We start from the raw sequence: 13979 nt of genomic DNA, 5'->3' as shown, positions 1-13979 counted from the left end.
TTGATGAACCAACGGCCCAAGTGATTGTGGCTACCAAATCATAAAAGAGTCATTGGGCTCAGTTACCCATCAAACATCAACTCAAATAGCCCTATGTGGGTGGGCCATATTTTCCAAGCTCCACCAAGTGTTTTGGGCTAAATCTTAGGGGAATTTGAGTTTTTTTTTTTAGGTTTTAACACTTTGACCCAATTTTAGAACAAGGGTTGGAGAGAGATGGAGGGGGAATAGAAGAAAAAAATTTAGGACTTACTCCAAGAGTTGGAGTTGTATTATGGAAATGAAACAAGGGCGCGTCAAGGGAGACGATATAGGGTTTAAAATACGATAACGAGTACGATAAAAACACATGTAACTTTTGATCTCAACAAAAAGTTAATAACAGTAACGTAATTTTATAAAACAAAATTTTACTTTTTTTTTTTAACAAACGATATTATCTACACTAAGAGGAGGAGGGTGAGGTGAACAAAAAGTTAATAGCAGTAACGTAATTTTATAAAACAAAATTTTACTTTTTTTTTTAACAAACGATATTATCTACACTAAGGGAAGGAGGGTCAACTTAGCATCACAAATGGCTAGCAATAATGTGGTTCAAATTTACTTTTGGCGAGAATCGAACCTAAAACCCCTTACTTGTAAGTGAATAAGAATATTATTAAACTGTAGTACTAAGTTGCCCCTCTTCTTCAATTTTAAAATTAAAAAGTTTACACAAACAGTATTGTCTGTTGGTTGGTTATAAAAGTGCTTTTAGAATCCGCGTCTGGCCAACGCAACCTGTTTCGGAGACTCGATCGCTCATCCGAAACTCGAATCAATGGTAACGTATTCCCTCTCTCTCTCTCTCTGATGCTTTTTTTTATTTTTAATTTCATTTCTGCATCTTTTTCGGCTGCTATTTTTAGGTTCAGATATCAAATCTAGTGAGATTAGGGTTTTGGAATTGTCTGTAAATGGTATAGAGTTCTTGTCGATTTTATCTTCCTTCTCAAAATTAGGGTTTGAGTTGAATCATTCAGAAGTTTTGATGCTGTTTTGGATTATTTAATTTCGTGCGGGATTGTGATTTTCTTTGGGATTTTGGTGTGCAACTGGCTAAGAAATGAATATTGGGAGTTCAATGTTTACTGTGGAATTGGTGCTGCCTGTACACTTTGATGTTGTGAGAGGAAGAGAGTTGTAGCTTTCAGGGTTATAGGGCATGGCGGCTTTTTACACCGAGCAGGCATAAAAATCAATGGGATTCGAAAACTTCCTCAAACTGTGAAACATGCTCAAAGAGAGTTAGGTATATTGAAGCATATACATATAAGCATGGCTTTGAACATTCGTGCGGGTTATTTGTATGTCTATTCAAAAGATTTTGTCGACTGTCTTGGTAGTCGTAGGGTGTTCCAAACTGTCTGTCTTTTGAACAAGTCGGGAGATTTGCTTCACAAGTTCTACGATTTTTCTTTTGGTTTTTCATATGGCGTCTGGGATGCGAGATGTACTATGCAATGGGGTTTTGGAGGGATGGTGAAAATGGGTTCTGATTTCTCAATCCTCATGTTTCTTTGCTGGTCTAAGAAGGGTTTGTGATATATCACTCAGAAACAGGTTTTATTTTCACTAAGCTATGAGTTCGTGGATTTCATTAAACTCTATCCAAATGCTGCTATTCAAGTTCTACACTTTGTAGTTGAAATGGGATCCCCATTAAGAATCCCCAGGTATTTACATGTATGTGTGTGTATACTTAGGAAAAGAATCATTTAGGTAGCTGAGTTGGTCGCTATGGTTTCTGGTATAAATATCATTGTGGTTAGCAAAATATTTATATTAAGGGAAGCCTTTCCTCAAGTGTTTTGTTTGCTTGTCGTTTGACATTTGTTGTTTTTAAATTCGTGGGTCTTTCTTTTAGGCTGATCCTGAACTGGAAGCAATCAGACAAAGAAGAATGCAGGAGCTTATGGCTCAACATGGTGTAGTAAGCAATCAGCTTTAGTTCATTTGAACATTTTCACCAAACTCCATGGTTGTGTTTCGTTTCGATTTCTTTCTGATCTCACTACCTAACATTGATCAACAGGGAGGGTCTGGAGGGCAACAACAAAACCCAGAGCAGCACAAGGCAAATGAAGATGCCAAGAGGTTGGGTTGGGTTGGGTTTCAGATCAATTTGGACAATGCTTTTCCAAAATGTTCTTATTGATTTGATTAATACATAATGCAATTAATGCAGGGAGGCCGAAGAACGGAGGCAGATGATGCTTAGTCAGATTGTGTCAGGCGAAGCTCGTGAAAGAAGTAAGTTGATACGTCTAACATTTTTATTAGTTAACATGATTATTTTACTTTGTACTTTTTATTAGTTAACATGATTATTTTACTTGGTCTAGTGTATTTTGGCACGAGAAGTAGGTTGTTTAAACTTTAAAATAAGGACCGAAAGATGATATGTTGGTGGAATTTGAGTTAGCCTTATCTGTTGGTCTAATTCATTTGCTGCTATACATTGTACAGTTGCTAGAATTGCTTTGGTGAAACCTGAGAAGGCAAGGGGTGTTGAAGATGTTATACTGAGAGCTGCTCAAATGGGCCAGATAGTTGAGAAGGTATGGTGTGATACTTCATGTCATGGTCAGCTTTATAGTTTCTGCGTGGGGCTATTTATTATTTTGAAGTGCATTAACAAGAGTTCGTTTAAACAGAAACAAAGTGCTCATTACTTCAGTTTTCAGGTATCTGAGGAGAAACTCATTTCGTTGTTGGAGCAGATCAACAACCAAACAAACAAGCAGACCAAAGTCACTGTAAGTTGTGACCGATAATACTGAATTCTGTTTCTTCTTTTTATGGGTGAAGTTTTACATGAAAAAATATACTGGGTTTTGACACGTCTTTCCGTCACTCATTATTCCAGATTCAGAGGCGTCGGAGCGTCCTTGAGGACGATGATTGATTTTGTATGTTGCAGTTCATGGTTGGTTGTATATTAGAAAAAGTACTTTGATTATTGGTTTGTGTAGTGTTCAACTCTATCCATGCTTGTAGCCTGTGATTTCGACGTTTTCCGGTAATGTCTTGACGTGCAGATATATCCGATCAATTTGTATATTTTGGATGCGTATACTTTCGAACTGGTAAAGCAATGTGAATCCTTGTCGATGTGAGGTAACATCACACGATATGAGGTGCTACATGTTGTTTGAGAATAGTTGAGGGCTCGTTTGGCTACATGTTGTTTGAGAATGGTTGAGGGCTCGTTTGGATGTGCTTTTAAAATGACTGGAAGCGTTTTTAGAGAATATTTTTTGGTCTCAAAAGCACTTAAAGTGCTTTCTGCAAGAAGTACTAGCTATGTGCTTCTTCTAGGAAGCACTTTAAGTGCTTTTTAAGAATTTACTTACATTTTTACTAATGATTGATTCTAAAATCATTTTCATTAAAAGCGCTTTCAGTCATTTTAAAAGCACATTCAAACGAGTTCTGAAGGGTTGTAGGCCTTGCGGGACGTTCTTTGGTTAGAAAAAGGTACTCTGAAAGAGAGCCAAATCACTTCATTTGTGTTGATTATGTGTTAGGCTTGAAAATTCGTTACACGTGAAATGGTGCTTTGAGAATGATCCTACATTAAAAAAGAAAAATGAAGTATCTTACATATGTTTATAAATAACTAAGCTATTTCTCATATTGTCAAACTATCCTGTGGTAGAACCTCCAAAATAATCTCGAAATTTGTCACTATGTGATTCAATGGTCCTTTTGAGTAATCGGCTTGCCTGGTTCTCCGCCCTTCGCCTGAGCTCTATCCCAAGGAACAGTGAAGCCTTGTAAAGTCTTTCTAAGTTTAGGTAGCCTGCTGCATATTCATAGACATGTCTATTTCACCGAGCCTTAGAAATTCTTTATATGGTTCTAACAGGACTCTAAAAGATTATTGTGATATATAAAAGTTCAGAAACTAATACTCACCCTACACCGTAGACAGACGTTTAGTACGAGGCCTTGGAAGGTTACAAGTTTGATGACAACAGGCTGACAATGATAACTACAAATTTGTCAAACGGATGAATGATAACTACAAATTTGTCAAACAGATGAATGTGATGGCGGTAGTTTTATATTCATAAGAAATGCTTACGAGACTCTTTCAAAAGTAGAATTCTCTATGGACGCTCATACAACTTATATTTTTTAGTAATATTTTATAATATTGGTATAAAAATTAACATTAAAAAATGAGATGACAAGAATCCATAAAAAGTTTCGCTTTTAAAAAAGTCTTATTGGTATTTCCCTTTACTCAATTTCTGTTGGACCATCAAGAAGAAGCTAGGAAATAATTGATGCTTTCCACAAAAAAATTTACTTTAAATATCCACTACCAGTGTCACTTTCATCAAATTATCCAATAATTCAATTGTTAATGTTTTTTGTAGTTGTTTTATGTACAATTTTGTTTTGTGCTCAACTAATTCTGAGGTTCCACCACATGGTCCACATCTAATCATGTTACAATGTTGAGTTAGGTTAACTAGAAAACAAATACCATTTAAACAAAATTAGGAAACAAATGCATCACAACTAAGTACTCATTATTTATAATCTAATATAAGTTGGACAAATGAAGATGTGAAATTGGGCGCAGCAAGGAGATGATAACCTATTGTAGCTGACTTAACTATGTCCAGGTATGACACAACAAATTATTTACGATGTGTAAGTCGATAAAATTTATACTAAAAAAATGTCACATGCCATATATGTGGTGGAAGTTAAATCGTAAAAAGAAGGTGGGCATGAGCATTAGGAATCTCAACTCTAACATAGAGATATAATCTTTTTTTTTTTTTACATAGAATTATTTCATGTTACGAGTATTGGATGACATGATTTGATTTTACTTTTATTTTGATATCAAAAATCTAAATCATCTAATACTAATAATATATAATTTAATTTTACGCAGCATGAAAGTAAAAATCTTTTTTCACATTGCAGTTTATTTTGTTGGAAAACTATATGAATTACTTAAGATTTGACCTTTAAAAATAAATAAACCCCAAAACCATAATGTTTGTGTGTGGTCGAATCGTAGTCAACCGAGGTCCCCGAATCTCAGTACGCAACACATGTCGAACTCTGCCTCTCGCTCGCCGTAATCCTGCGACGTTGATTCTCTCACCCCATTTAGTTACCCTGCACTTTTTCGCTTAGGCTTTCGCTTCCCCAGCTCCCAACAAACCGACCGAATCTAATTGAATATTTGACCCAAAGATCCCTGCTTTTCCATCCCATTTTTCTAGACCAGCCAAAACAATCTCCAGTTTCCGGTTTCCGGTTTCCCGGCTACGCCAAGAGCGGTTTTCCGGCCGACCCAGAGGGAGAAAGAGCCTCTGCTTCCATACGTAGGCAGCCCAAGAGGTGAAAAAAATTGGAAATTGACCCAAGTTCCTTGCAACCTCCCCACAATACCATTTTTCCCAACCAACCAAAAATTTCCGGTTTCCGGTTTCCCGGCGGCACCAGAAGCGGTTTTCTGGCGGACCCAGATGGAGAAAGAGCCATTACTCCCATACGTAGGCAGCCCTAGAAGAAAGCTGTCACCTTTACCGATTCTCTGCCCACTTCCAGAAGAGGATGAATTCACTATCCCTTTAACCCCTTCGGAATTCAAAGACCGTATAATCTTTGGCCCTGCAACTGCTTCGTCGCAGGATTCTTGTCCTCTCGTCGATGCATTGACTCTGCCTATCAATTCTCCAAGAACTTCAAGACCCCCTTCGTCGTCTTCTCTGTTGGACTCCGTAGCCACAATCTCGCAGGACCCACAAACCCAACAGCCACTCCTCCAATCATGGCTCATCGACCCCAATTACTCATGGACCAAAACCAACCTCCACCGCTCCAAAACAGCTCCTGCCATGGCCGTGATCAACGAGGTGGCGAACCGGCGCTCTGTTCCCAGACCCCAATTCGGTTCACAGTGGATTGTAAGACAAGCTGTTGTACTTCTTGTTATATATCTTGCATTGGGTGTGACTATATATTGGTTTAACCGTGATAATTTCGCTGCGTCGGAGACTCACCCTGTGGTTGATGCGTTATACTTTTGTATTGTGACAATGTGCACAATTGGGTATGGAGATATTACGCCTACTACTACAGCAACCAAGTTGTTTTCGATAATGTTTGTGTTGGTGGGGTTTGGATTCATTGATATTTTGCTTAGTGGGATGGTTAGTTATGTGCTTGATTTGCAAGAGACTTATTTGTTGAGGAGCCTTAAGGATGTGGGTGAGAAAAAGGAGTCCTACATATTTGATGTTAAGAAGGGGAGGATGAGGATTAGGATGAAGGTGGGATTGGCATTGGGAGTTGTGGTTCTTTGTATTGGGATCGGTGTGGGTGTGATGCATTTTGTGGAAAAGCTTGGATGGTTGGATTCGTTTTATCTTTCGGTTATGTCAGTTACCACTGTAGGGTATGGTGACCGGGCTTTCCAGTCTTTGCCAGGACGTATCTTTGCTTCTATTTGGTTGCTTGTGTCGACACTTGCAGTTGCTCGAGCATTTCTGTTTTTGGCTGAGGCTAGGGTGGATAAGCGGCATAGGAGGATGGCGAAGTGGGTTCTTGGTCAGGATATGACTGTTTCTGAGTTTCTTGCTGCTGACATTGACAATAATGGTTTTGTGAGGTATGTGTTATTATTGAGTCTTTTGACATTTTGATCAGTGTTGCGGTTTGAGATTGTTGTCTTTTGATTATCTATTCTATGAATATACTCATTCGAAACTACCTGTTATAACTAGCTTTTGGATGAGAAGTTATAATAGAGTACCCGCTTATGAAATGAGGCTGTGCACAAACCCCTCCCCATTCTCCTTATCATGTTAGTTCATCCCCCTCTGCGGGTCTTAACAACTTAGCCTTTCACTTGTGTTCAGCACAGTATTCCATCCATATTCTAATTATCGAAATTTGTTGCAAATTTCTTGGGCGTGGGAAAAGGGTTTGTTGTTGTTGTGTATAGAACATGGTTTCTATTCCTTAATTCCTTGCGGGATAGTCTCTCTGAACTTTGTCTTGGATCAAACTGTTTATGAGTTGTAACTGGGAATCTGATACCCTGCATAGTCCTTTTGCCTTCACTCCTTTTGGAATTTAATGTATAGCATTTGAAATTGGAACCTTGGGAACTGACGTTTGATTTAGCATTTTCGACCCCTAATAACGAGTAAAGTAAAAGTTTTGATTCAGTTATCTTTACAAATTAGTGAATGTACTGTCTGGGGTTTCTACCCCCTATCTTACCCAAAAATAATAATTAGTCAATGTACTAAACAGTTTAACACTTATGGAACCAAAAATTCTTGGTGACGAAGAGAATGTGCGCACGAGAGTTGATTCAAGTGCCTAGGTTACACCAATTTTGAAGAAGAATAAAAAGAATGGTTGAGTAGTGACCTTTTCGATTCAACGTGCATTGATTATTTAGTTCCTTCTAGAAATCTGGAGGCTGGGCAACAACGTGTTTGAATTTTGGGTTTTCTTATTGACTAGTAGTTTCAATCTTGTTAGCCTAGAATTCTTATCATAAGGAACTTTTGATTAGAAACTAGTGCTAGTTTTTCTCTGCTGACTTCATTTATTTGTAAATTTCTAACCTTAAAAATGTATCTGTTTTTTTTTGTAAATTTCTGATCTTAAAAATGTATCTGTCACTGGTGCAGCTTGTTTCCGTTGTCTGGAGTCGCTGACTTATTTCTTTGCTTATTCTGAGTGACAGTAAACCGCAAATAGTCATGTTTATGTTGGCTAATTATATTGGCTTTACATGTGCAGTAAGTCGGAATATGTCGTATACAAACTCAAGGAGATGGGAAAGGTATCAGAGAAAGATATTATGCAGATCTGCACCCAATTCGATAGGCTAGACGCTGGGAACTGCGGAAAGATAAGCCTTGCTGATCTTTTGAGTCGACCTTGATATCCAAGTACCTTTTCGTTACTTTTCATCATGATACAGCAACGCAAGCATATACCTTCTCTCTTTAAACATGAAGTATGATAAGCCAGAGATCTCACGGAAGTCACTAATGAAGCATGAACTTCGCTGCCATATCGGTTGGTCTCTTCCCCATGCATCCTAAGCGTCAAATCAATCTTTCATACGTTAAACACTGATGCACGATAACCCTCTCGGATGTATTTCCTGTTTGTATACAACAGTCAACAACTAGTTCAGACTCGTAGGCATATTCCAAGAACACTAGTGCTTTTCTTGCCGAAATGATTATAAAAGATAACAGCTCAGAAATCTACAAAATGTTACATTTTGCATAGAGTTGAGACCCTTTTTGTTTTGCTGCTTCTTAACTGTAAATTAGTACGAATGAATGGAGAAGCACCTTGTTTACGTCTCTCGTAGCTTTCTTTCTCTGTTTTGTTGCATTGAGATCAAGTTGTTGATAACCACAAATATGAACACTTTGGTAGATTGATTTTGTTAAAATGTTGCTTTTTTCTGCATCAGCAGGTCATGAGTTGTAGTGTCAATGAATTGGGTTTGAAACGAATGAATTAAAGGAGTATCAACGGACATAAGCAATGGGATGACTGGATGAGTGCATAAAGAGAAAACAAGAGCGAAAAGTACTATTCGGCACACATAACTCAAAATAGCCGTTATTCTGCCGCCCGACAGCATGATTTTTCCGGCTTCATAACTTGGTACCAGCCGAAGTCTGCCCTAAATCTCTAGAAACAAAAGTAAGAAGTTAAATGTGGAAAGGTTGTGTTGAAAAAGGCCTACAAGTGTGTTCGAACGTTGACGGCACACTATTATTGAAAGTTTTGCTGCCCACGTTTCTGCACACGTACGTATGTTCCATGCTTTTATTCTTTTTCTTGGAAAACATGTAAGGCAATCATAAGAAACCCTAGAGTTTTGCATTTTCGACCCATGATTTACAATTCTCCTCTCACATCACACACATTTACATATACATATATAAAAGTGAATTGAATGGGCAAATCTGCGAATGAGGATCCTCTTTGGATCCTTTTTGTGAGGATTCTGAAGATCCTCCAATCACATCCGTTTATCGTACATCGTGCGGTCATACATTATTGTGAATTTTTTTATTTAAAATCGAATATAAATAATACCTGACAATAACTGGCCGCACGATGTACGATGAACGGACGTGATTTGAGAATCTCTGAGATCCTCACAAAGAGAATCCGGAGAAGATCCTCACAGAGAGGATCTGGAGAGAATACTCATTCCAAATCTGCAAGAAGTATATTCTGCTGTCAACTTGGGTTATGTCGGTTTCAAAAGCTTGATCAGCAAAGCAATATCCACTCATAATCACTTGCTCACTTATTAGGGTGATTGAATGGAAAGGAGACCAAGGAAAGGGATTGAGAGAAATCGAACGACTGACTGATACCAATGTTAGATTCTTGCTTTCCGTCTTCCACAATTGTATAGAGAATGATAGTTTCCCATAATACCAAATACGATTTCATTAACTCTTAACCGCTAGTAACTAACTATTAATATCTGTTGTACATTTGTCACCACATGATGATGCCACCTGACATCCTAAAAATAAAGAGAAAACAAAGTGTGCAAATTACTATTTTGCGTTCATAACTCAAAATAGCCGTTGTTCTGCCGCTCGACGGCATGATTTTTCCGGCTTGATAACTTGGTACCAGCCGATGCATTGTCACCAACACAGAACAAAAGTTTGCCCTGAATTTGGAAACAAAAGTAAAGTTAAATGCGGCAAAAACTTATGCTCAAAAAGGCCAATACAGTGTGTTTGAATTTTGACTGCATACTCTTATTGAAAGTTTTGCTTCCGAATTACTGCACACCTACGGATGTTCCATGCTTTTCTTCTTTTTCTTGGAAAACATGAATGGCACTCATGATAAACCCTAAAGTTTTGCATTTTAGACTCATGAAGAAAATCTGCGAGTATAATTTGCTGCCAACTTTGATTGTGTCGGTTTCAAAAGCTTGATCAGCAAAGCAACATCCACTCATCATCTCTTGCGACTTATTAGGGTGATTGAATTGAAAGGAGACCAAGGACTGGCTATATTGCTTTATTCTTTTTCCCTTCAAAAAGTTGCTATAAAATTATGAAACTTGTCCCTTTCTTTGAAAGTGTTCAACAGGCTAGAGCTATGTCCACGAATTCAAAACTATGGAAGAGCACAAGAAGTTTATAGTGCGACTGCTAGCTAGACGTATGGTCCTATGTTGTTATTAATTCATGTGTTCACATTTTTTATAAAGGAAAACGAATCAAACGATGTATAAAAAATTAAGATCACAATTACACTGAGTTTTGGATCAAAACATCATGAACAATGACATGAGGATCCTTAATTCATACTCAAAACATCCTGAATAATGTATGCTCAATATTTTTTTAAAAAGAAAGTCATATATAGATAAATGACACCACAATTACACGGATTCATGAATAAGAACATCCTGAACAATGTCAGGAGATACCTTAAATCATATTCAGATCATTGCATGTACGAATAGTTTGTCTAGTGTATGGACAACTCTAGTATACTTTCTTGAATAACTACACGTATTATAATACGAGTGAATTAAATACATCATGTGATGCATTTAAAAATTAGTGTTAAGATGCTTCATATATACCAAGTCTCTTACTCTCTCTCTCTCTCTCTATATTATAAACTAGTTAACTTGAAGAATCATCATAACAAAACTTGAATTCTATATCGTAGTGATATTCTTGACTAACTGGGAAGCAACTTTAGATTATGTTCTATTTGAATCTACAGCGATTACCCAACAAGGAGAGAAAACTACAAAGAATGCAAAAATATATTATATTTATAAATACATATTATGGCAAGGCTGAGTCAGCTTAAGTAATCAACTCTCTGCAGTTTATGACTACCTATGACTGTATCAAAGAATAATACATTAAAATTTTGGTAAAGGGGAAGGTCTTTTGTTTCGTTTTCTGTTCTTTAACAGTTCGAAAAATAGTGGGAGCATTATGCTAATTAGAAAATTCAAATTGTATAAATAAAGTAAAAAGGAGAGCTGCAGTTCATAGAAGAACCGGTCAAGTAGATTTTTGACCTCTTGAAGAATCTTTTGATGTGGGGCTCCTTTCACATTTGATCCAAAGATCGCATAGGGTTCTTTTATTTTATTTATTTTTTATTTTTTATATTACGCTAGGATTTCAATGAGACAAACCCCATCTGTATTTTTGCTTATTAAATTTGCAATTGGCATCATAAATCTTGGTTTTTCAGGCACATCTCATATATTTCTACACACACATGTATACATATATATATATATATATATAACATATTAACATATATATTTATATTTATGTGTTAGGAAATACTCTGAGTGGAGTGGATGTTGAATAGTCATTTCTAATGTTGACTATTGGCCTTCAAGTCAATTGGAATCATTGATATCAGGATTTAAAAACATTAGCCTGAGATGGATAAAGGTTCTGGTGAATTGGATTGTCAGCATTTCTTCAGCCATATATAATTAAAAACAATCTGAAGCTGACCCGTAAGGAAAAGAGAGGACTAATAGAAAGAAGAGAAAAAGTTGTGCCAAGTAAAACTTGTTGAACGAAGAAGTTACATGGACTGGAAGAGAAGCTGTTCATTATTTCTGCAGAATGGCTTTTGTTATATGTAACCTTATCTAAACCACATTATCAGAAGGGAAAGTGAGGCAATTGGTCGACAAGTGGTGCATTGTCAGTCAACCAGCTGTCTCACCTCTCGTAGAATAGAAAAGTCTCATTTTTAGCTAAATGTGCATGCATGTATGATGTGTATTAACCAAAAAATGGTATGATGTATAATTGTAATTAATACATGTAATGTTAGGGTTTCTTGGTGTACATGATAGTTTGGAAATTTGTGAAGCTTGCGATCAATTCATCTATACAAATATATTTGGACTGGAGTTCCCCCTATGGTATAAAATATTGATGATATCGGAAATATCGGTAGTCCAAAAATATAGAAATATCGATAGAAATATCAAGATATTATCGGTATAAAATATTGATGATATCGGAAATATCGGTAGTCCAAAAATATAGAAATATCGATAGAAATATCAAGATATTATCGATATCGATAAAAATTGAATAAAAACCACGGAAATTGTAAGAAAAAATTGGAAATTTTTATTGAAACTTTGGAGAATGTTTATTTAGTCAATTATCTATTAGTTTATCAAAAACAATTAGAAGGAAATGCATTACATGATGAATTTAACTGATTTAAGTTGATTAGTGTAGAAAATATGTAGTAATTAATGAAAAAAAAGATTAAACACACCATAATCATTTATATATAATGATTTACTACAATATTTTACACTTTATACATTGCATGGTAAGATACATGAGTAATTTAGTACCACATAAAATTCTTATGAGGTTCAAAATTTTCACTATCTTCATCATCTTTATGTGTAGAGTAAGTTCATTGTGAAGAGTATTCATCAAATGATAAATCTCCAAAATAGTTTTGCATGTAATTGTTAACATGCCACTCATATGAATATAAATATTTTAGCATATTATCACTAAAACATAAAGTGATATATGGTGGTTACGGTGTTGGAGGAGTAAAATGGGAGGGGTTCAAATCCCCTTTGTGTTAGTGTCGATATTTGTACGATATGTTCCTTCTTTTACATCGATATTTTCGATATTTTAGCAATATTACACCGATATTTTGACAAAATATTGCTGAAGTGTGAGATAAATTATATGTTCCTTCCTTTACATCGATATTTTCAATATTTTAGCAATATTACACCGATATTTTGACAAAATATTGCTGAAGTGTGAGAGAAATTATCGACATCGATATTTTTCGATATTATCGTCGATAGTGTCGATATTTGTACAATATGTACATAGATATGTTCCGAAATATTTGTGATTTAAAAAAATCGAAATATCCTTGATATTTCATCGATATTATCAATATTTCAGACTACGGTTCCCCTTTATAATTTTACATGCATACACAAAGTACTAAGTACATATGCATTGTCATATCAGTCTGAAGTGAACTGAATCAATTATTGAGCAGAAAAGTTAGGCACACACTGCAATAGTTTTTACCCGTACTTGTATGGTCTGTTCACGAATGAGAAAACGTTATCCTATTAATATAAGTTGGTAACTTTATAAAATACACACATCCATATATAGTGTGTAAGTTCATAAGTATGGTTCAAAATAGCAAATGAACATAGTGAATAGGGACAATAACTTTCGGGATGTGCTATCTACACACTCTTTTTTACTTCTCACATACCCCTTGTTAATTTATGTCAGTTAATCTTGTTCAATTCATCCGATCCGACGGTAGAAAACTAAAAAAGTATGAAAAAAGTAAAAATGAGTGTGTGGATATTACACTCCTAACTTTCACTCATTCTGACCTAGATTATAAGAAAACGCTATCTTATTAATACGTGTAAATCACAGCTCACAGCTCCATATCCTACGAAGTAGTAGATAAATATGACTCAGAAAGTTATACTGTGTATGTACGGATAAGATAGTTTGTCACTAATGAGAAGTGATTAGGCAGCTGATCACAACAAAAACATAGGTTAGATGCAGCTTGATGCCCTTAAATTCGAGGGTTGGGTGCAAGTTAACCCAAATGTGTCTACATCCTAAAGATTCTTTTTCTCAGTGTGCACACCTAACAAAAAACCTGCCCTCTACTACATCGATAGCGACTTCCATTACCAATGCCAAGGTCCCTATTTTATGTCACTTATTGTGGACGCAACTAATTAAAAATAAGTCAACAATCTCATGCTTTTCTTCTTTAAATCACTTTTTCCAGTAAAAGTCATCCATCTTAAGCAACCGCCCCAACCCCATCGATCGGATTGATTTACGCTT

General features: G+C 36.1%; 2 protein-coding genes across 5 annotated transcripts; both read left to right on the top strand.

The window, feature by feature from the left end:
* The first annotated feature begins 690 nt into the window (after positions 1 to 690).
* On the top strand, positions 691 to 3115 carry LOC103434966 (uncharacterized). Of its 2 annotated transcripts, none has more exons than XM_008373348.4 (7): positions 691 to 826; positions 1910 to 1975; positions 2078 to 2139; positions 2231 to 2295; positions 2512 to 2603; positions 2730 to 2801; positions 2912 to 3115. In XM_008373348.4, exons 1-7 carry the CDS (start codon positions 824 to 826, stop codon positions 2948 to 2950), a joined length of 399 nt encoding a protein of 132 aa, XP_008371570.1. In that variant the 5' UTR covers positions 691 to 823; the 3' UTR covers positions 2951 to 3115. The 2 variants fall into 2 exon arrangements, with proteins under 2 accessions (XP_008371570.1, XP_070677549.1); XM_070821448.1 differs by having other exon boundaries at positions 776 to 1294.
* A 1935-nt stretch (positions 3116 to 5050) lies between these two features.
* Positions 5051 to 8950, top strand: LOC103434967 (two-pore potassium channel 3). Of its 3 annotated transcripts, none has more exons than XR_001789946.3 (3): positions 5051 to 6688; positions 7837 to 8118; positions 8531 to 8950. XR_001789946.3 is itself a non-coding variant. In XM_008373349.4 (2 exons), the coding sequence occupies exons 1-2, from the start codon at positions 5544 to 5546 to the stop codon at positions 7979 to 7981; spliced, it is 1290 nt and encodes a 429-aa protein (XP_008371571.2). In that variant the 5' UTR covers positions 5088 to 5543; the 3' UTR covers positions 7982 to 8414. The 3 variants fall into 3 exon arrangements, 1 of the variants encoding a protein (XP_008371571.2); XR_529353.4 differs by having other exon boundaries at positions 5088 to 6688; positions 8528 to 8950; XM_008373349.4 differs by lacking the exon at positions 8531 to 8950 and having other exon boundaries at positions 5088 to 6688; positions 7837 to 8414.
* Positions 8951 to 13979: the final 5029 nt, after the last annotated feature.

Source organism: Malus domestica, chromosome 05 (genome assembly GCF_042453785.1).
Source record: "Malus domestica chromosome 05, GDT2T_hap1".
NCBI classification, from domain to species: domain Eukaryota; kingdom Viridiplantae; phylum Streptophyta; class Magnoliopsida; order Rosales; family Rosaceae; genus Malus; species Malus domestica.
Note: the sequence above shows the minus strand (reverse complement) of the source record. Positions and strands in the feature narration are given on the sequence as shown.